The 18,290-nt window shown below is 40.0% G+C and overlaps 1 protein-coding gene across 1 annotated transcript; it reads right to left on the bottom strand.

The window, feature by feature from the left end:
* Positions 1-761: 761 nt before the first annotated feature.
* LOC121943067 (extracellular calcium-sensing receptor-like) lies at positions 762-12,719 on the bottom strand. The gene is made up of 11 exons (XM_088078321.1): positions 12,637-12,719; positions 6,302-6,593; positions 5,531-5,773; positions 5,303-5,398; positions 4,885-5,185; positions 4,612-4,784; positions 4,305-4,527; positions 4,047-4,172; positions 3,299-3,492; positions 2,816-3,094; positions 762-1,260 (listed from the first exon to the last, which is right to left on the bottom strand). Exons 1-11 carry the CDS (start codon positions 12,717-12,719, stop codon positions 832-834), a joined length of 2,439 nt encoding a protein of 812 aa, XP_087934447.1. The 3' UTR covers positions 762-831.
* Positions 12,720-18,290: the final 5,571 nt, after the last annotated feature.

Raw genomic sequence — 18,290 nt, 5'->3', positions numbered from 1 at the left:
ATTTTTTTTTTCTTTTGAAACCCACTCTTTCAGGTAGCTTTTCTCCAATTTTCTTTTACCCATTATGTAGCGAGGGCCAGTATCACAGAATAGATGGGCTCTATAGAAACTGGGCTGAAACTAATGGTCTTTGCCACAATAGCACCATTCACTGGTGCCCATGTGGCTTTCTACGTTATACAGGGCAGGGAATTATATGAAAGTCTTAAAATTCCCCCGAAATTGAAGTAGCCATAGTGACGATGGCTTTTTTTGATATCGTATGAGTCACTATGCTAATCTAATTAGGCGCCAGATCTATGATGTTCTAAAAAGGGAGGACAGATAAGAAATGTGTTGACAGAGTGCAATGGAGAGACAGCGATGCAGAGTTTCTCACAAGGAATAATATCTGTGAGAGCAAACAATTATCACAGTGTGCAACACAAACACTCATACACTCACTGTTTGATGAGTGAATGTCTTTGATGGGCTGTCAGGGTGGCATCACACCAGCTCATGAGATGATAGTATGATGATATGTTTATTTCTGTTTATGCAGATATTTGGCTGCAGCTCATTCAGCAGCAACATTTAATAGCTTAGATAGTTATGTACAGATAAAATGAGCACAGAAAAAAGTGACAATATTTGAATATAAATGACATTGAATATTATTAATTTCAATAATATTTATTTATTCATTGCATCTTTCCTTCTTTTGTTTCTGTTGTTGTGGATTTTATAATAGACACGATACAGCATTCCAAACTTGATGCCAATTCAGTTTTTATTTTCATTTGAAGTCTTTTATGCCTTTATCTATTGACTCTGAGCCACTGGTATTCCCCACTATCTTGCCATCAGTTGTTTTTTAGTGTTTTTCTCAGGCCTCAGAAGTATGATAAAACACTTTGGGGCAAAGATACAGAATAGAAGGCCATAACTTGAGGCCAGGATGGCAAAAATCTCCACTGCAACAGTGTACTTCCCTGGAGAGCTAATGTAGGCGGGCACAAAGGCCACCCAGACAGCACAGAAGATCAGCATGCTGAAGGTGATCAGTTTGGCCTCATTAAAGTTATCAGGGAGTTTCCTTGCTAGAAAGGCCAAGAGGAGGCTGAGACAGGCCAGCAGGCCAATGTAGCCTAGAACCAATGAGAAGCCCACCACAGAGCCCATCGCACATTCAAGAATGATCTTGGGTCCCCAGTGGTCCACAATGTCTCTTTCTGCAGGCTGAGGAGGAGCCAGGGTCAGCCACAGCACACAGATCAACACCTGGGAAAATAAGTTTGGGCAGATTTGTTTAGAATACAAAGAAAATGAGAATTCAGGCATATTAGGACATATAAGCAGTTTGCAACCTGCAGGATCTAGAACAAGACACGGAATCTCTATTTGTATAACTGACCTTGTCCTCATATGGAGGTGTGTGTGAAAAAATAGACATATATGTATGTGTCACACATAAGTCCCTCATGAATAACATGATGAATGGACTTGCACAGTGCCTTAGTGAGTGGATTACTCAAAGCACTTTTACACTACATGTCATGAATTCAAGCAGGGTGGAGGGCATGCAAGTCCAAAAAACTTTTACAGGTGCTGGATCAAAAAAAAAAGAAAGAATCAAATAGAGGATCTGTACACTGTTTTAAAAGCTTCCAGTAAGTTTTAATTGTGCAATGTAACAGAAATCTTTGTCAGGAATTTTCAAATCATTGTCTGAGGCAGAGCAATACTATACTTTATGTGGAGTATTTTTGTTTTTGGTTTGTGTTCATGGACACATGTTATGTTCCCCATGTAGGAGTGTCAAAGAGTGCCAGCCAGCTCTGATCTGATTGACCTAATTGTTTAAACCTGAGAATAACTGTCTCTCAATCAAGCAGATTGCAATCACCTGGTAGATTGATGTGTTTGTGTCTTTATATTGCTTGCTCTGCTTTGTGATGATGGTTTGAAAGTGCCTGACGAAGATCTCTGTTAGATCGAAATGTTGCACGATTAAAAATTACTGTGAGCCTTCAATACAGTGTGAAGATCTTCTGTTTAATTCTTGCCACGTTCACCAGTTCACACACACAAGGAGTGGCTGTGTTTAGGGTTATTCATTAATCAGAAGGTTGCATTTCAGTCCCTGGCCCTTCCAGTCAACATGTCAAAGTATCCTTGAACAAGATACTGAACTCTGAATTGCTCCCAAAGGCTGTTTTGTCAGTGTATGCATGCATGTGAATGTTTCAAAAACTGAGGTGAATGTGTGTGCAAATGGTTGTATGTGACTTGCAGTGTGAAAGCAGTTTGAGTGGTTGAACGACTACAGAAGTGCAGGTCCAAAAGCCCAAAGAAAGTTAAGAGAACGAACAGGGAAAGTTCTAAAAATATATATAATAATATTTGTAACATAAGTTTTTAGTATGTAATTCTGATAATTATATATATATATATATATATATATATATATATATATATATATATATATATATATATATATATATATATATATATATATATATATATGTGTGTGTGTGTGTGTGTGTGTGTGTGTGTGTGTGTTTGTGTGTATGTATATAAACAGTTTTCTCCTAGCTTTTTTTTTCTTTTTTTCCTACAAATTTTTCCCTAGTCTTTTAAAAAAAAATCATAACTATAATACTAAAACTCAAAATACTAATTTCTTGCCTTTTGTGGAATACTTATTACCAAGTTGCTCATTGCCATTTCCCCCATGTTATGTGTCAGAGTTCAAAGGTTTAAATTCCTCTGAAAAGCATTTGAAAGCAGCAAACAAAAAGTGATGTTGCTTTCAAAAGGTTAAACACAGAATTACCTGTAAAAGGGTGCAGATGGAGATGCCAAACCGCTGCTGAGCAGGACCCACATAACGCATCAGGTTCTCACCTGGCAGCGTGGAACGAAAGGCCACCAGGACCACCACGGTGCGGCTCAGCAGACAGGAGATACATAGCACAAAGCTGATTCCAAAAAGCGTGTGTCTCAACTTGCAGGACCAAGCCACTGGTTCTCCAATGAAAGCCAGTGAACATAAGAAGCACAACTTGAGTGACAGCAGGAGCATGAAGCTCACTTCTGAGTTGTTGGCTCGCACCTTAAGGCAGGGGAGGGATTTCAGTGTAAGGAGGACCAGAGATAAATTACAGCATGGTATTGGACATGGTTTCTTTTTTTATTATGATGTTAATGGTTCAGGAGACTGCAAAATCATTACAGCATTATCTCTCAGTATGATGAAACTGCAATGTAATACTTTAAAATGCAGTTTGGCATCATGAGGGATGGTGCTATACTTTACCAAAGGCGTGTGTCGGTGGTAGAGGAAGGTGGCAAATGTGGCAGCTGTCAGTGCTGCCCCGATAGCTGAGATGACTGTGAGGACAATTCCCATGGTGTCACTGTAAGAAAGGAAATCCACCTGCTGGCGAACACACACTGTTCGGTTTGAGCTGGACCAGAAGCGCTTAGGACACCGTATGCACTCCAGTGATCCTAAGGAAGACAAAGAGAGAAAGCAGATGTGTTATTATTGTTTTTCACAGATAAATATTGAGTATAAACAGATTTTCAGAAGGTGGGACCCTTGGCATAGACATATAAAAGGCCTTCCACTTCTCTTTTGCATCTTTTGATATTTGTTTTGAGTGTCCTTTTGGTTGTTTTCCATAACTTTTGTATTTTTTTGCATCTCTTTGTGACTAGTTCATGTTTCTCTGTAGATGTTAATTTGTCTTGCAACTCATTTACGACTCTATGTGGTTGTTTTGTGTCTCCTTATCATCATGTTGTGTCTCTATGCATCATTTGATTGACTTTCCAACAAGATTCTCTTCTATTTAATGTTAAGTGGTACATAAGAGTTGAGTATTAAGTCACAGCTTTTATTTACCTTAACCTCAGATTCCTGAGTTGATGAGTAAGAGTTAAATAATCTTGTGTAAGTGCTTGGCAGCCCCACTGATTGCTTAAATGCAGACCGAAAAAAACACATGTTCGATAACTAATGTCTTTTTGTTCAAACAAATAAATGAAGACAAAAAAAGCACCTGTTTGGTTGCTAATTTCTCCCTCTGCACAGGGCAGACAGTCAAAGCAGCACACAGGTCTCCCTCTCTGCACAGCTTTCCTCGTACCAGGAGGACACGGACTGCTACACACAGACACAGGCACCTAGAATCACATAATCAGTAATGTTATAGAAATATTTCATCATTTTCTGAGCATTCAGAAACTAAGACAGTTTGTGAGTGGTTAAAAGAGAGACTTATAGTGGGAAAAAGCAGCAAAAATACACAACTTATGTTTGTTGCTTTCTCCCCACACCACTCTGTCCATGTCAATGTGAAACTGGCCATCTGACCCTTGGGATGACACAAAATGGCCAACATTGACAAACTCTATTGTTCCCTGAGGTGTCACATGCCAGTTGATGATATCGTATGAGGCAGGCGGGTCTCCGTTCTCATCAAAGTTCATCCATTCCTTTAAAGGTGTTGTGAAGTTCACTTCTCGTAGATAGTGGGCTATCTGAGAAAGAAAAAAAGGGTGGTTCATGTTACCTCTGAAAATGATAACATTATTGGCATCTAAAGATAGTAGAATTTTATCTACTTGTACAGGCTGCAGCCTCCGGACATCAGGACACCGGCCCTGCAGGAAGGGACCTCTTCCAGGTTCACAGGCCAGCATATCTTTTATTGCATGAGCGATAGCGTACACAGCCTTGTAGACATTGTAAGTGATTCTTGGCTGGGACACATCTGTGTACAAACTCTCCCCAACACCTGGAAGTCACTCAACACAGAGAAAGATAATCCAATAAACCACTAGGTTTAAATTTAAAAGACTATTAAAAATATTTCAAGAAATGTGTTAAACGATCACCTATGACCTCTGAGCCTGAACACATTGTCCCCCCATGGGCAGCACTAAGAGAGCATCCAAACAGTGCTTCCCAGAGTTCCTTTATGAAAGGGTCAGAATCAGGTGAACTCAGGCTTGGATTTAAGCGAGTAAGAAAGGCTCCCACTCCAGGGATATCAGCCTTCCGCATAGCAAATCCTATAGTCCCAGCCAACGAGGGGATGTTGCGAGGGGTGGAGACAATACTATATGTAATCCAAGCTTCATTTGCAATCCATTGCTTATCTGTTACGTTCTGAAGGACTACTTCCTCAAACAAAGCCTAGCAAAAAGAACAGAAACAGATTCTGAGTACCTCAGTGGATGCATCTAGTCTTCATAATATTTGTACTATGCCTAAATGATGTGAAAATGAAAGCCTAAATCATGACTACATTACCTTGGCATCCTGATCTATAAGAAATGTCACCACAGCTCTGGCAGTTGATTTCTGGATGGTTTCAACAATCCTTTGCATTTTCATCTTTGGGTAGTTCTTGGAATGAAAATGACAGGTATTAAAAATCAAAGTGAGAGCTGTAGAAATGAGACATTATTGTAAGGGAGGGAATGAGACAGGAGGATGGGAAATATATAGTGACACTTTCAAAATGTGGCATTACAGTACCTTTGGAATCACTTCATGGTAATCAACACACACTTCAGTTCCCTCGAGTGCTTCCATTAACATTTGAATCCCAAATCTGCCATAATCATCATCCGCAGACACCAACCCCACCCAAGTCCAACCCATGAGTTGCAGCAGTTCAGCCATGGCCCAAGCTTGTGCAGCATCACTGGGCATTGTGCGGAAGAACAGCGGGTACCTCCTCTTATCACTCAAACACATACAGGAGGCTAAGTAGCTCACCTGTGAAGAACAAGAGTGTTTTTTTGACAGACAGACAAGAAATATTTGTTCAGTGAAAGACAATGAGTATATAAAAAAAGAAAAAGGAGTTAACTCATATTCAAGTAGTACCAGAAATAAATGTAATCCTCTGCATTTGATCCCATCTCCCCGTCTATGAGCAGTAAGGAGCTGTCAAGGAGTGCCTAAGAATCAGCTCTATTTTTTAAAGCTTTTCCTTTTGTCAAAGGTTATTGTGGAAACATGTCTAATACCAAATATGTATGTCTCTGATTTGGAAGACAACAGGAGCAACCATAAGAGACAGATGTTAACACAGAGAGAACGTGGAAACTGAAAACAGATAGCCAAAAATAGACCTATTGGGGTTTGAATCAATGAGCTTCTTCCAGGCAGCACTTTGCAGCCCAAACACAAATGTCCAAGAAGAGAATAGAGACATATGGCACTGTGATACGGTATTAGAAATAATTTGCAACAAAACTAACAACCACATGAATCATCATTATGTTCGCAACACATCCTCACCATGGGTACATCAAACACCCCAAGAGTGTTTGCCACAACAATGGAAGCTGAAGTGCGTGCATCGCCAACAATAACAGGCACTGTAGGCACAGATCCACATTCTGAGTTTGCCAAATGAACTTCCTGTCCAGTTACCATAGCCATGGCTGCTAACAGAGTAGTGCTCTCTGCGAGGCAAGTATCAGCTGCCAGATAGCCGAGGGTGAAGTTGGGTAGGAGGTCTGGGTTATTGTTAATTTCCTCCACTGCAAAGATCATAGCCTGAAGCCAGCGATAAGCTCGCTGGTTAAAACTGCAGCAGGGGAGAAACAGGAAAATAACAGCAAAAGAGATGAGCATCAGAAATCAAGACACATGATAAAAGAGTGTATTAAGCACAGACTTAGTTCAGCTGAACATGTTCAACATAAGAAAATATTGAATTCTTCAAAATCTTACATTTCACAGGAGGCATTAACCTTTTCAATCCGAAAATCCAGCTCAGGCTGCGGTGCCTTCACGTGAACAGGGAACAGACCCCCAATCACTACATCTCCTGCCTGATAAACGCTACCTGAAATGGAATTTACCATCAGCTGGCACGGCTCCCCACCATAAACCCCATGGATAATCCCAGCGAGGCAGCAGAGGAGCAGCACACAGATATGCATCACTTGGTAGATAGGAGAGCAGCGAGGGAAATCCAAATGAAGGACAAAGTATAAACAACATTCATTAGGTAACACAAGAGACATAGCATGTTAATAAAGCCAGATACAAGTGATGAATGTATTTAGAGCCAAAAATCACAATGTCCTTTGGAGAGTTTGTGACCTTTATATCAAATGCTCTTTCTGTTGTTGATGAAACAAAGGCCAATCCAAAAGTCATACTACAAATTAACTGTCTTATTCTATTTTCTGTTAAAACACAAACCAATACCAGAACTCAGTAACAAGGGATGGATGCTTACTTCAAGCATCAGTGGTAGCAAGTTATTTCTCGCCACACCGAAGGAAGAAAGTGGAGGACGATGCATTTGATATACAGAAATCATTGCCACATGGGAGGCGGATCAGATTGTGTCTGAGCAGGAGGAGAAAATTAGTTTGTTATTGAAGGGAGAGGATACAGGGTACAGTAATTTGGAGCTAACACCATAATGGAGCAAAACCCTGGTGTGTTCATTCAGATGGCCCAAGACAACAGTTTCAAAATAGATGATGCAATTGTACTTTCTCTGATTACCTCCGCCAAGAAGGTTATGTTTGCAGTTCTGTTTGTCTGTTTGTCAGCAGGACAACAGAAAAAAAGGCCTGATTTTCATGAAACATGGAGTACAGGTGTAACACTGGCTGAGGAAAAAGTTACTATATTTTGAAGCACACCTGAATCACAGAGCAGCTTCATTTATTATTTTTCACATTGCAAGATATGGCATTTGGCTTTTGCAGAAGACTGCGCTTCCTGAGTATCCATCTAGCTTAACATGATGACACTGTACTTTTTTGAATAAGATACAGCTTTTCTTTCATTAATGCCATTATTCTGAAAGATCATACAAACCTCCTGAGTGACCACACTCTCCAGTTATAGCAGAGGTTGGGCGATTCAGTGGAATCATGCAATCAATTTCACCCTATGTCTCTTGAACCTCACCAAACTAATGAGGGGCTATATGAGCATGCTTGTGTAGATGTTCAATTAGCAGCAGGGATAGATTTAAGTGGCCTGTACAAGATGAGAGGGGTTAGAGGGAGAAAGAGAGAGCTGTCATTTTCAGGAGCAGGCTCTGTCAGTGACAAGTGTTCATCCAATTATGCCATGAGAGCCCTCTTCTCTCAGTTCTCTCTTTCTTCCTGTCCACTCATTCTTCCTGCGTCCTCCACTTTGTAGACCACCTGATCGCTCTCTTCCTTCCTCAGACTTTGTTGGTTCTGGAAGAGTCTTCAGTAATTACTTTCCTGTCCTCTGCCCTCTGTTGCCCTTGCCTTTAAATGTGTAAATGTGCAAAGACACGGCCTGAATTTTTGTTTAAAACATTAAAACATGAACCTATATTATCATCAGAATGTGAAGAAGTAAATTCTTTGATGTTTTGTCAAAAGGTCGATGCATTGTGTTGCAGAGATATCTGCTAGCGTGCTCACTAGCTAGCGTCAGTCTATATATAAAAATATCTCGGTTGTTGGACAACTTTTATTTCATTTTAAAACCACTATCTGCTGATACTGATGACGTGCCAATATTATTGTGCATTCCTTATCTTAACATTACTATACTTGAACTGTTCTCTTGTACAGAACAAGAAGTGCCTTCCCATCTAGAGGCATTGGAATGAGAAGAAGTCAACTGTTAATTTATAGCTTGCACATGGTTCCCACTCCAATAAGTAGCTAGAAAAGACATGTCTTAAATAAAGACAAGTTACATTTACACAAGACATTTTAGCATTGCCCTAATAAAACTTTAAACATAAAAATTTTAATCAGATCCTGTTGTACCTTTTTGTTTCTGTACTGATATAGACCCATAGTATTGACCTAACTGAATAAGACCCAGTAAACCCTTTGAGACAAAGTTTTCAGCCCCAGCTGCATCAGTTTCTCCAGGGGAATACAGGAAGAGGAGCACAGGGCCCAGCACAGCTGGGACCAGGTCCACAGAGAAAAGTATGTGACGAGAATGGCCTCACCTCCAAAAGATGAGAAAAAAAAGTATATTTCTGTCATTAAAATAATGCTTTTTGTGAATGTTGAGGAGAAGTGAACAGGCTCAAGTTAGATTAGGACCGTAGAAGGGCTAAGGATGGATTTAAATCCAAGTCCACCAGATTTGTTCCACTCTTCCCTGCCGGATGCCAGCGTCAACTCATCACAGCATGGAGTCTGGCGTTGCACCTATCACAACAAAGAGATTAGAGCAGAGAGAGGTGCCATGTCCGAGAGAGGTAAGAAACCCACATTCCACCCACTAAATATGAGGCAAAGAAAGATCCAGAGTTTCATGCAATAAATCTTTCCACACCCAACAAACACTTTGCTATTGTTTCTATATTTGTCTCTCAGCTTCATCCCGCAAACTCTTCCCTCTTCTGCTGATGATCGGATGGATCCTTGGCTGCACAGCAGTTGTCTACTTTGTCTTCATGTTTGTTTGGGTACATAATTTTGTCTTAGTATAGTATTAATATAATATGCATGTATTTGTATCAGTGTATGGAATATACAGTTGGTGTGTCCTTCACATCAAAAGATGTGGCTCTGGTAAAGGTCAGTCTGTGAAGCTATCGATATATCTTAACTATTAGATGGACCGACATGGAAATGACATTTATGTTTCTACCACAAGGCTGACACTTTTGATTTTTGTCAAACCTTTGACAGCTAAATGGATTGCCATGAAATGGGTACAGAAACTATTGTCTCACTCAGGGTGAATTCTTTCTACCTTGGGTAATCCCTTAATTTTTTGTTTAGCACCAACACCAGGTCAAAGTGACATTTCCATCAGCTTCAGTTGTACTTTTTCTGTGTTTAGTGCAAATTAGCAAATGTTAACATGCCTACTTGCTAAACTTTTTTTTTTTCAGTCCCTTCACTGCTAATGGGTTTTAATTTTCTTTCTTGGCAGAAAAGAACTGTGCAAGGAAGAAACTGAATTCATCACAGAATGAAGTCTTCTTTCCAGGGGACGTAGGGACAAAAAGCTCATCTCTATATTTTGATATAAATTCTCTTTAAGACACATACTGTCAGCTGTTTTCGCAGATGTGGAAAGGCTGGTATAAAAGTGAGCTATGGATATCTTCCATGGTTCAGTGGTAATGATGTTTAGCTGTGAAGTTTCCTTTGTTATGAATATCTGTCTGTCGTGTTATGGATTAATCAAATAAAGACATTTTCTGGGGGTTTCCTCCCCTTTGAATTAATGCATCAAATTGTCATTTATAACTCTTTTAGGCATTGCAGATTGAAATCCATTAACTAGAGTAGATGTCATAATGAGAACACCCACTAATTTCTATGAACAATGTCAGATGTGATACATTCCAGTTTTTGTGTACTGAGGCTGCTGCACTCAACTCAGCAGAGCCTTTTCTGAGATAAAGTAGAAATACGACAGTGTTTCATAACTACAGGGTAGTAAAATGAGGGATGGATTTACCTGAGTGTGTGTGTGTGTGTTTGTGTGTGTGTGTGTGTGTGTGTGTGTGTGTGTGTGTGTCCGCATATTTGCATCCTCTGTGTATTCATGTCACACTGTTGGGCATCAGAAATATTGAGTGTTAGGACTGGCAATGTCGTTGCCATGGCTACCACAAGTCTGTCTTTTTTTTTTCCTGAAAAGTTCCCCACTCTCACAGGATGTAAAGAGAGAAACAACGGCGAGAAAATTAGGTGGGGAGCTGCACTTTCTTTAACACTTTTAATTGTTATGTGCATAGATGGCCTAGGGGGACTATTTATTCATAATTTGTTTTATCAAATGTAATCCCTTGATGAACTGTTTTACTTTTGGAATATTGCAGAGCCAAAGATGGAAGCCGAATTAAGCTCATCCTCTAAGATTTCAGCATTTGGAGTCCAGCTCAAAGCAATCAAACAACTATTGTTTGCTTGACATGTCAGTTCATAACTTGCCATTACAACTGAGCCTCCAAATCTGTAATAATAGCGTTGTCAGCTTTAAAGAGCATTTTCAAGTCTGCATTTAATAACAGGGAATTAGATTGTCTGGTTGTTACTGCAGGTTGTGCCACATCCACTCTCCAGTAAGCCAGAGGTATAAGCCTTATGATGCTGCGCAGGCCAAATAATGCTGTGGTGTCATGTCGAACATGTGCACCAGATGCAAACATCAGCCCGACAGTGTAACGAGGTTGAGATGGAAACTTTCTGCACCACAGCAATGCGATGGGGTTAGTAGAAACACATGTGATGAACACTTGCACACACATGCCCAATGCAGGCAAACATGTTAAAGTCACTCTCACTCTTACACATGCACACTGAAGCTCATATTTAACACACACGTCAGATGCATCAGGTTGTAACTGGTAGAATAATTATGTCTTTAGGCTGATAACATGCTCAATCTGTTTACTTCAACAACAGCAAACAGTACCTCTCACTGCCACTCGCCAAGACACACACACACACACCCTGCCCTGGCATTCCCAGCCTCAATTTGGCATCTCTGTCCTCAAAATAGAACATTTTGCAGGCACGCCACATGGTGCTGAATAAGATGTCTTCCAGGTGTGGTACATTAACATTATGTGTTACAATTTGGATTTCATGTTTATATCCACACTGCTTAGAGAATGACATGGTGTAGTGAAAACAATTAATGAATTATTATACATGGAATCTGTGCACACTAACAGCTGTTTTAAACATGAAAACTGAAAAACTGAAAGATGTACTCCTAAAACAACAATGCATGGACTCATACAGAAGTTATCCATCTTAATCATCACTAATGACCCTCTCTTAGTGTGTGGAGGTGTATTTATATGCAGAGACTCGGCCCTTTGCCTGTATTTGTTATTTTAATCTTAGTTTCTGTGTTTGGGCAGCTTATGAGCATGTGACCCCCACAGTTCTCAGGTGAGGTCAGGGCATTCTTAAAAGGTAGCAACCAGGTGCCAAACCGTAAGCAGAAGCTTTTCCACCAAAGTTAGCACATGCATGCAGGTTTCGTAAACATAGGTAAACCTGCTAAAAATAAGCTATTGACTGCTTTCCCTTTGCCAGTAGGGCAAAGCTGTATACTGTACACAGCTCTGCAGCAGATACGTACAAAATCACAGACAGGCCAAAGAACATATAAACATTAGAAAGCATATGGCTTGAGGTCTGTCAAAATGTTACAGTGGTTTCTTCTCTTTATTACTTAATTTTTCAGTCCCTCTTTCAAATTTGGTGCAGACTAACTTGGATAAATGTTTTAGCGGTGCTTATATGGGGATGGACAGTTATTAGTGACTGCATGTCATTGCAGGGGCTAAAATTAACACATTCACCAGGGTGTTGTGTTTCCATCAATGCCGATCTGAGCCAGAGGCGATAATTATCTGTGATCACTGCACAGTCAGTTGACCTGGGTATGAATGCCAATCACTTTCCCATGGCATTAAAAATCCAGATGTTTGTCACAATTCTGGGTTTTTGTTAAGTGTTGTGGTTTTCTTTGTTTGATGTATTCATCCATTTAGTTTATATTCCATTTTACTTTGAAAGTCAAGCTCCTCATGTGTTACTTCTTGTTTTACTTCCTGCCTGTTTTCTATCACACCTTTCTTCTCTCTGTCTCATTAGTCCTTCTCTGTTCCCAGAGTCTTTCCTGCATACCTGTTCTGTATTAGTCTTGTTTGCTTCCCTTCCTTGCCACACCCTTGTTGTTCGCCAATCACTGTGTCCTTCCTTTTACCCATGCCCGCATACTCCAGCTGTGTATTGTTGTATTGATTAGCTCCCTGTAAATATATATATACACACCTGTGTCTTTCTCTTTGTCCTTTGTCAGTTTGTCTGTTTTCATCGCTGTGTTCATCATTGTGTTCATCCCTGTGTTTATAGCATTGCTCTGTGCTCTGTTGCTTTGTCTCTAATGTTCAGTTTTAGATTTGTTCCTTGAGGTCATTCCTGTGTTACTTGTTTCATCCTTTTTGGGGTTTTTTTGGGTTTTTTTTAAAGATTTTTTGGGGGGCTTTTATTGCCTTTAATTGACAGGACAGTGTGAGCATGAAAGGGAGAGAAAGAGAGAGAGGGAGACATGCAGCAAAGGGCTGAGGCTGGAGTCAAACCTGCGGCCGCTGTGGCAAGGACACAGCCTCTGTACACGGGGCGCCGCTTTATCCACTGAGCCAACAGGCACCCCATCCTTTTTGGTTTTAAGATTAGTTTGGTTCTTCTTTTTGCATTTGGGTCCTCATTTTGAACTGCTACACAACAGTGTTAGCAGGTGTTAGCAGGGTTTTTTGTGACAGTCTGACTAAAACTGGACTTTTAAAATACATATAAACATGTAAGTCCGACTGAAAGCTAATTTTTTTTAATTTGGACCAGCACACATAAGATTGGGGGTCGATTTACTCCTTCATGTATACGCCTCAACCAGATCTGAGCTGGCCTAGGTGTTCTTTGCTTCGCAGTCCCCACGTAGGGCTTTGACCCAGAAGTCAAACAGAATAAATTTGGTGATGAAAGCCGTAAAACAAAACAAGAAGAAGAAGAAGGGATGAAAAAAAAAGACAAAGGTCAAACGTAAAGCACAGAGTATGTACAAAATGTACACCACCAAAAAGCTATCCACCACTCAACATGCAACTCCGCTGATACTTGCTAAATTGTTTGGTATGTGATGTAATAGTCCAACTGGAAAAAGGTCCAAAAGCATCTAGCTGAAAGGGAGCATATAGCCACCTACCATGGCGGAGACAGACAATCAATCGATTCTTCCAAGGTGCTTGTGTACTGGGACAAGGACAGGTGTCCAATGAAATGGCCTGATCGAGCTATAACTGTAGCTTGACTTGACTGTACATGTAAACGTAGTGAGCGGAAAAGAAGCTGACGATACACAGCGCTGAAAAAATGCAAAAAATAGTGGAGTAAGGTGTTGGCTTCTACTTTCAGTCGCTGACGAGCATCTAGTAACAGTGACCGACAATCCTGCATAGTATACCTTAACAAATATGTGCTATAAAATTATTCAAGTTTCCATGTTTTAACAGTGGCAGCAAAATTGGTAACAGCAATAGTGTTAGCTCTACCAGTGATGATTAGATTAGACATGGTCATGCAGTAACCCGGGCTACAGCAGGTCGTTCAAAGCCCAAGGGTTTTTCGGGCAAAATCAGGTCTATTTTGGTCTTACACTTGTTGGGGCCACAGAAAGGCCCTTGCATGTGAACGTGATGCTGTTCTCTGTCTCATAGGGAATCCTCAACTTGGTTATAACAGTAGCTTTAGGCCAGATCCAACTGCATTTAAAAAAAAAAAAAAAAAATCAATGAAACCTTAAAATAAATCCAGATCCCAAAAGCCACAATTTCAGTGACGTGATTTGTTGTCTACATAGCAACTACATGAGCCAGTCCAGAGGTCAGAAGATTTAAGTATAAAAGTCTGTGTTCAAGTCATTAAAAACAGCCCAAGATCGCACGTCTCTCTTTAAAAAGCCATTTCCCCAAAAAACATCTGGCAGTTTATGCCTTTATTGTAATTCTTAACGAGTGACTCATCATTTTAAGCAGCTGTCTTTGTATATAACAGTTTGTAATGATGCAAGATGCCTCTGATCTGCTGTGCTTATGGATTATTTGGCCTAACAAGAGCATCAAAATGAAGCCTGTAACCTAAAGCAGCCCAGCAGAGTTCTGCATGTCAAAGAGAAATGGCATTTCCCATTGTGACATAAAAAGTGTTAAATCAGCCGAACCAATTAAGTGCTGTGACCTTCATGCCAGTGCTGAACTTGAAGCAGTAATTAGAATTGCACAGTCTACACTGCCACTGACTGCACTAAGATGTAAAAGTAATGAAACTGATCTTTCACCTGCCTGCTGCTAACGGAGGATCGATGGTTACTTTAGTGCGGCAGTCTCTGTAACTGTACAATACCCCCATTCAAGATTGGATTTCTAGATGAATGTTTTGATTCATTAAAGCCGTTTGCTGGCTTGATAAAACTTCTAAAAGTCTTAGATAAAAGCTTGACTTATTGGGATTTGAGGGATTGATGCACCTTTATTGTGGGGGAGAGATTGGAAAGGAAAAGGTAGGTGCACTGCTGTAGCCTGAACAAAACGTGAGGAGAAGAAAAAGCATGAATGGCTTTCTCCAGATTGCTAAAATATTAATGGTTCCAATGAGCTGTCAGTACCTATGTCTTGAGAGAAAGCCAAGAAGAAATAAGATTCAATGCAGGAATGAGCATGTTGTTTATATTTGCTATTTGAAGGAACAAAATAATCTGTAATGCTTAAAATAGACTGGATGTTGTCTTTTTGATGTAAGCAAATGTTTGTGCTACTCTTAAATCGGTCCCCACAGGCTAAGCTGAATGGCACAGGTATGATGACTAACCACAGGATGTCACTGTTTTACATTAATTATGGAGGGAGCGCATTATGCCCTTGTGACAGAGATATCCTGTGTGTTATCTGAGATAGATCAAGTGAACTTGTTATTTCTAGGATTCATTAGTTACTACACATGACTGTTAAATTTATGCTTTGAACAGGTGGTTATTTCAGCCTCTCTCTTCGTATATTAACAGGTTGCATTTTTACTGTAAATCTGTAAGGGTTACTGCATTGCTTGTGGTTATAACAGCATTTGTAATGCATAGTACATAACTAATTTAAAATACATAAATCCTTGAAAAGGCTCAAAAAAAGACATTCAAAGGTGCACCATTTTCTCCTGTTGCCTGTGTGCTCAGTAAGTAAAAGCAACATGCTTTTTAGTGGAAGAAGTCGCTTAATTTATGTATTGAATCAAGAGACCTTCAATGGTGAGACATTCAAATGGCATAGGACAGAATAATTATTTTCTTTCATACCAGTGCCTAAAAGAGTAGCAGTATTAAAGCAATTAAAACCTTTTACAGCCAATTCAGCCTCTCAAAAATCAGAAATGGTTGGTTATCACAGGCCTTTAACAAAGACAGCACAGTGAGAGTGCACTTCACAGTAAGAGCTCTTATCAAATCAAGTGTGCAATAGCACGGTGCCCACTCTAATTGCCTACCTCGCCACTGTCTTACTTATGATCCTAATACATTATTTGAACGTATTTGTGTGTTTATGCACGTTTACTTTTGTTCTTTGAGTTGTGCATGTGGTGCATGTGCACAAGCATACATAAAACTGTTTTGCACTCCCTTTTCATACACCTCAGACACCACAAACACTGCCACACACACACACACACACACACACACACACACACACACTGGTGAGCATTCCAGAGGCTGAATGCCCGCCCCCACTCACACATACACACATACCACTGGACCCACTGTTAGGGTCGCCCAAAGGGCACACGAAGGAAAACTGAGTCGTTTTATGACCAGAGGGCAACAGAGGGGAGCAGAACTTTGTATTGAGCAAAAACAAAAGGAGTTCTAACACGGGTGACTTTCTTAAAACTGCCCTCAAGATTGAAGGCTTAAAGTGCAAAGGTGTTTATGAAGTTTTTTCCTCTGCCAAATATATTTTTAGTCAAGTTGTGTTTATCATTATGAAGTTTAAAAGCTCCAAAAATCTCCCATACACTATGTTACTTCAAGCTAAAACCAACCCCGTCTATAGTGTACAAAATGCAAAACACTCTGTTCCGCCTCCCAGGAACATGCTGAGGTGTTGTAATGCTAGCTGTGATGATAGCGAGCTTAGCTGCTAATGACAGGGAGGGTGAGAGCACGAGGAAAGTGGGTGTTGTGAAACTTCAGTAATCTAAGTGTCACCAGCCACCGAAAGCAAAGGGGGACCCAGGAAGTATATAAGAGATTGCAACTGATATTCAGCTGAAATCAATACTTGAATGAGTCTCAGACAGGCGGAAATGTGCTCACAGACAACAGCACAGGCTTTTTTTCTACTTAACATACTTAAAATGAAGTGAACATTTGAAAAGTTTTAGGAAATGCAGTCTCGAAGAGAAGCTGGCCTATTTGACTCTACCATATTGGTGCACTGTAAAATATGACAAGTAAATTTTACTTAAAAATTCCAGGAAACCGATTGTCTTGAAAAACAACACGTTCTAACTCCAAACTCACATCAGTGACCTTCTGCGTCAATCTATGACATTTTAGGTATCCTTGCCGCATCAACCTATGATGTTCCGGTATGTCATTACGATGATGTCAACACACACACACACACATGCATATGGGAAGTGAACTCCAGACTCCCCCACAAAAGTCGGTTGTTTGTGGGACCCATCAACCTCCCCACCGGTCCACCCTGTAAGTGCATTCACACTTCCTATATTACGTGGTTACCGGCACCGTTATTTCCTGATGCTTTCAGCATTTCAGGTGCAAATCTCCTTTCTTTAAAGTTAAGACAGACTAATTACTGAAGTTGCTAACACTTAGAAATTAAGTAAAAGCAGACACATTTAAAGTAAACATAACACTTTAATATAAAGTAAACATGAATTAAGATTTAGAGTTATATGTGCTTTTCGTTTTCAAGGCATTTTGTTTCCAAGATTTTTTTAAGTCCGATCAACTTGTCAGATTTTACAGTAACATCTTGTGGAGTGTGGATATATTTGGCACCCTTGGCCTGTACATCCCATGTGTTATGACTATCTTTGGCTTTTATTTTTTTAACCTCTGGACTTCTTGATGTGTCTTTTTTCTTATTCCCTGTATCCCTGAGTGTTTGCCTCTCCAGTTTCAGCCCTAGGTACAAGCCTTCCTCATGCAAGGAAATGTGCTCGTTGGTTCATTGCAGCATGGGGTATATTTACCAGTGGGCAGCCTGGGAGCAGCCATAAAGATATCGCACATTCATTTGTTTGCATCGTGCCTTTGACTAACTTCTCACATTAGCCTCTGCTCCCCCAATGCTTATAGCTCCAATTAGTGGGGAAAGAGTTCGCACTAATGTTGCATTTAAATTAACTTTGTTTTTTTTTTCTTCTTTTTTTCCTGTCTCTGTGGAAATTACAAAATAAAACTAAACCCCCATATTCCTAATAGCCTCCTAAAGTTAGCTGTTACTGTATAGGTGAAAAGGAATATCTCTCTAAAGTTTAACCGTCTTTAAAAACATCACAGAGAGCGTTTGAGAAAAAGGACCAAAGGAAAATGCTGCTGAATTTCTACTTTGATGTATAAGATTTCTATATGTAAAGCCTCCTAACTCCAGAAAAAAAAATGAGAAGCACCAAGAAATTCTGTACACTCACCTTGCTATACAGTGCATTAAAAGTGTTTCACATTTTGAGGCTCTATGCCAAAAATAATTACTTATGATGTAATG

Source organism: Plectropomus leopardus, chromosome 6 (assembly GCF_026936395.1).
Source record: "Plectropomus leopardus strain MGB_pleo_1.0 chromosome 6, ASM2693639v1, whole genome shotgun sequence".
Classification (NCBI taxonomy): Eukaryota; Metazoa; Chordata; class Actinopteri; order Perciformes; family Serranidae; genus Plectropomus; species Plectropomus leopardus.
This window is presented reverse-complemented; position numbering and strand designations above follow the sequence as displayed.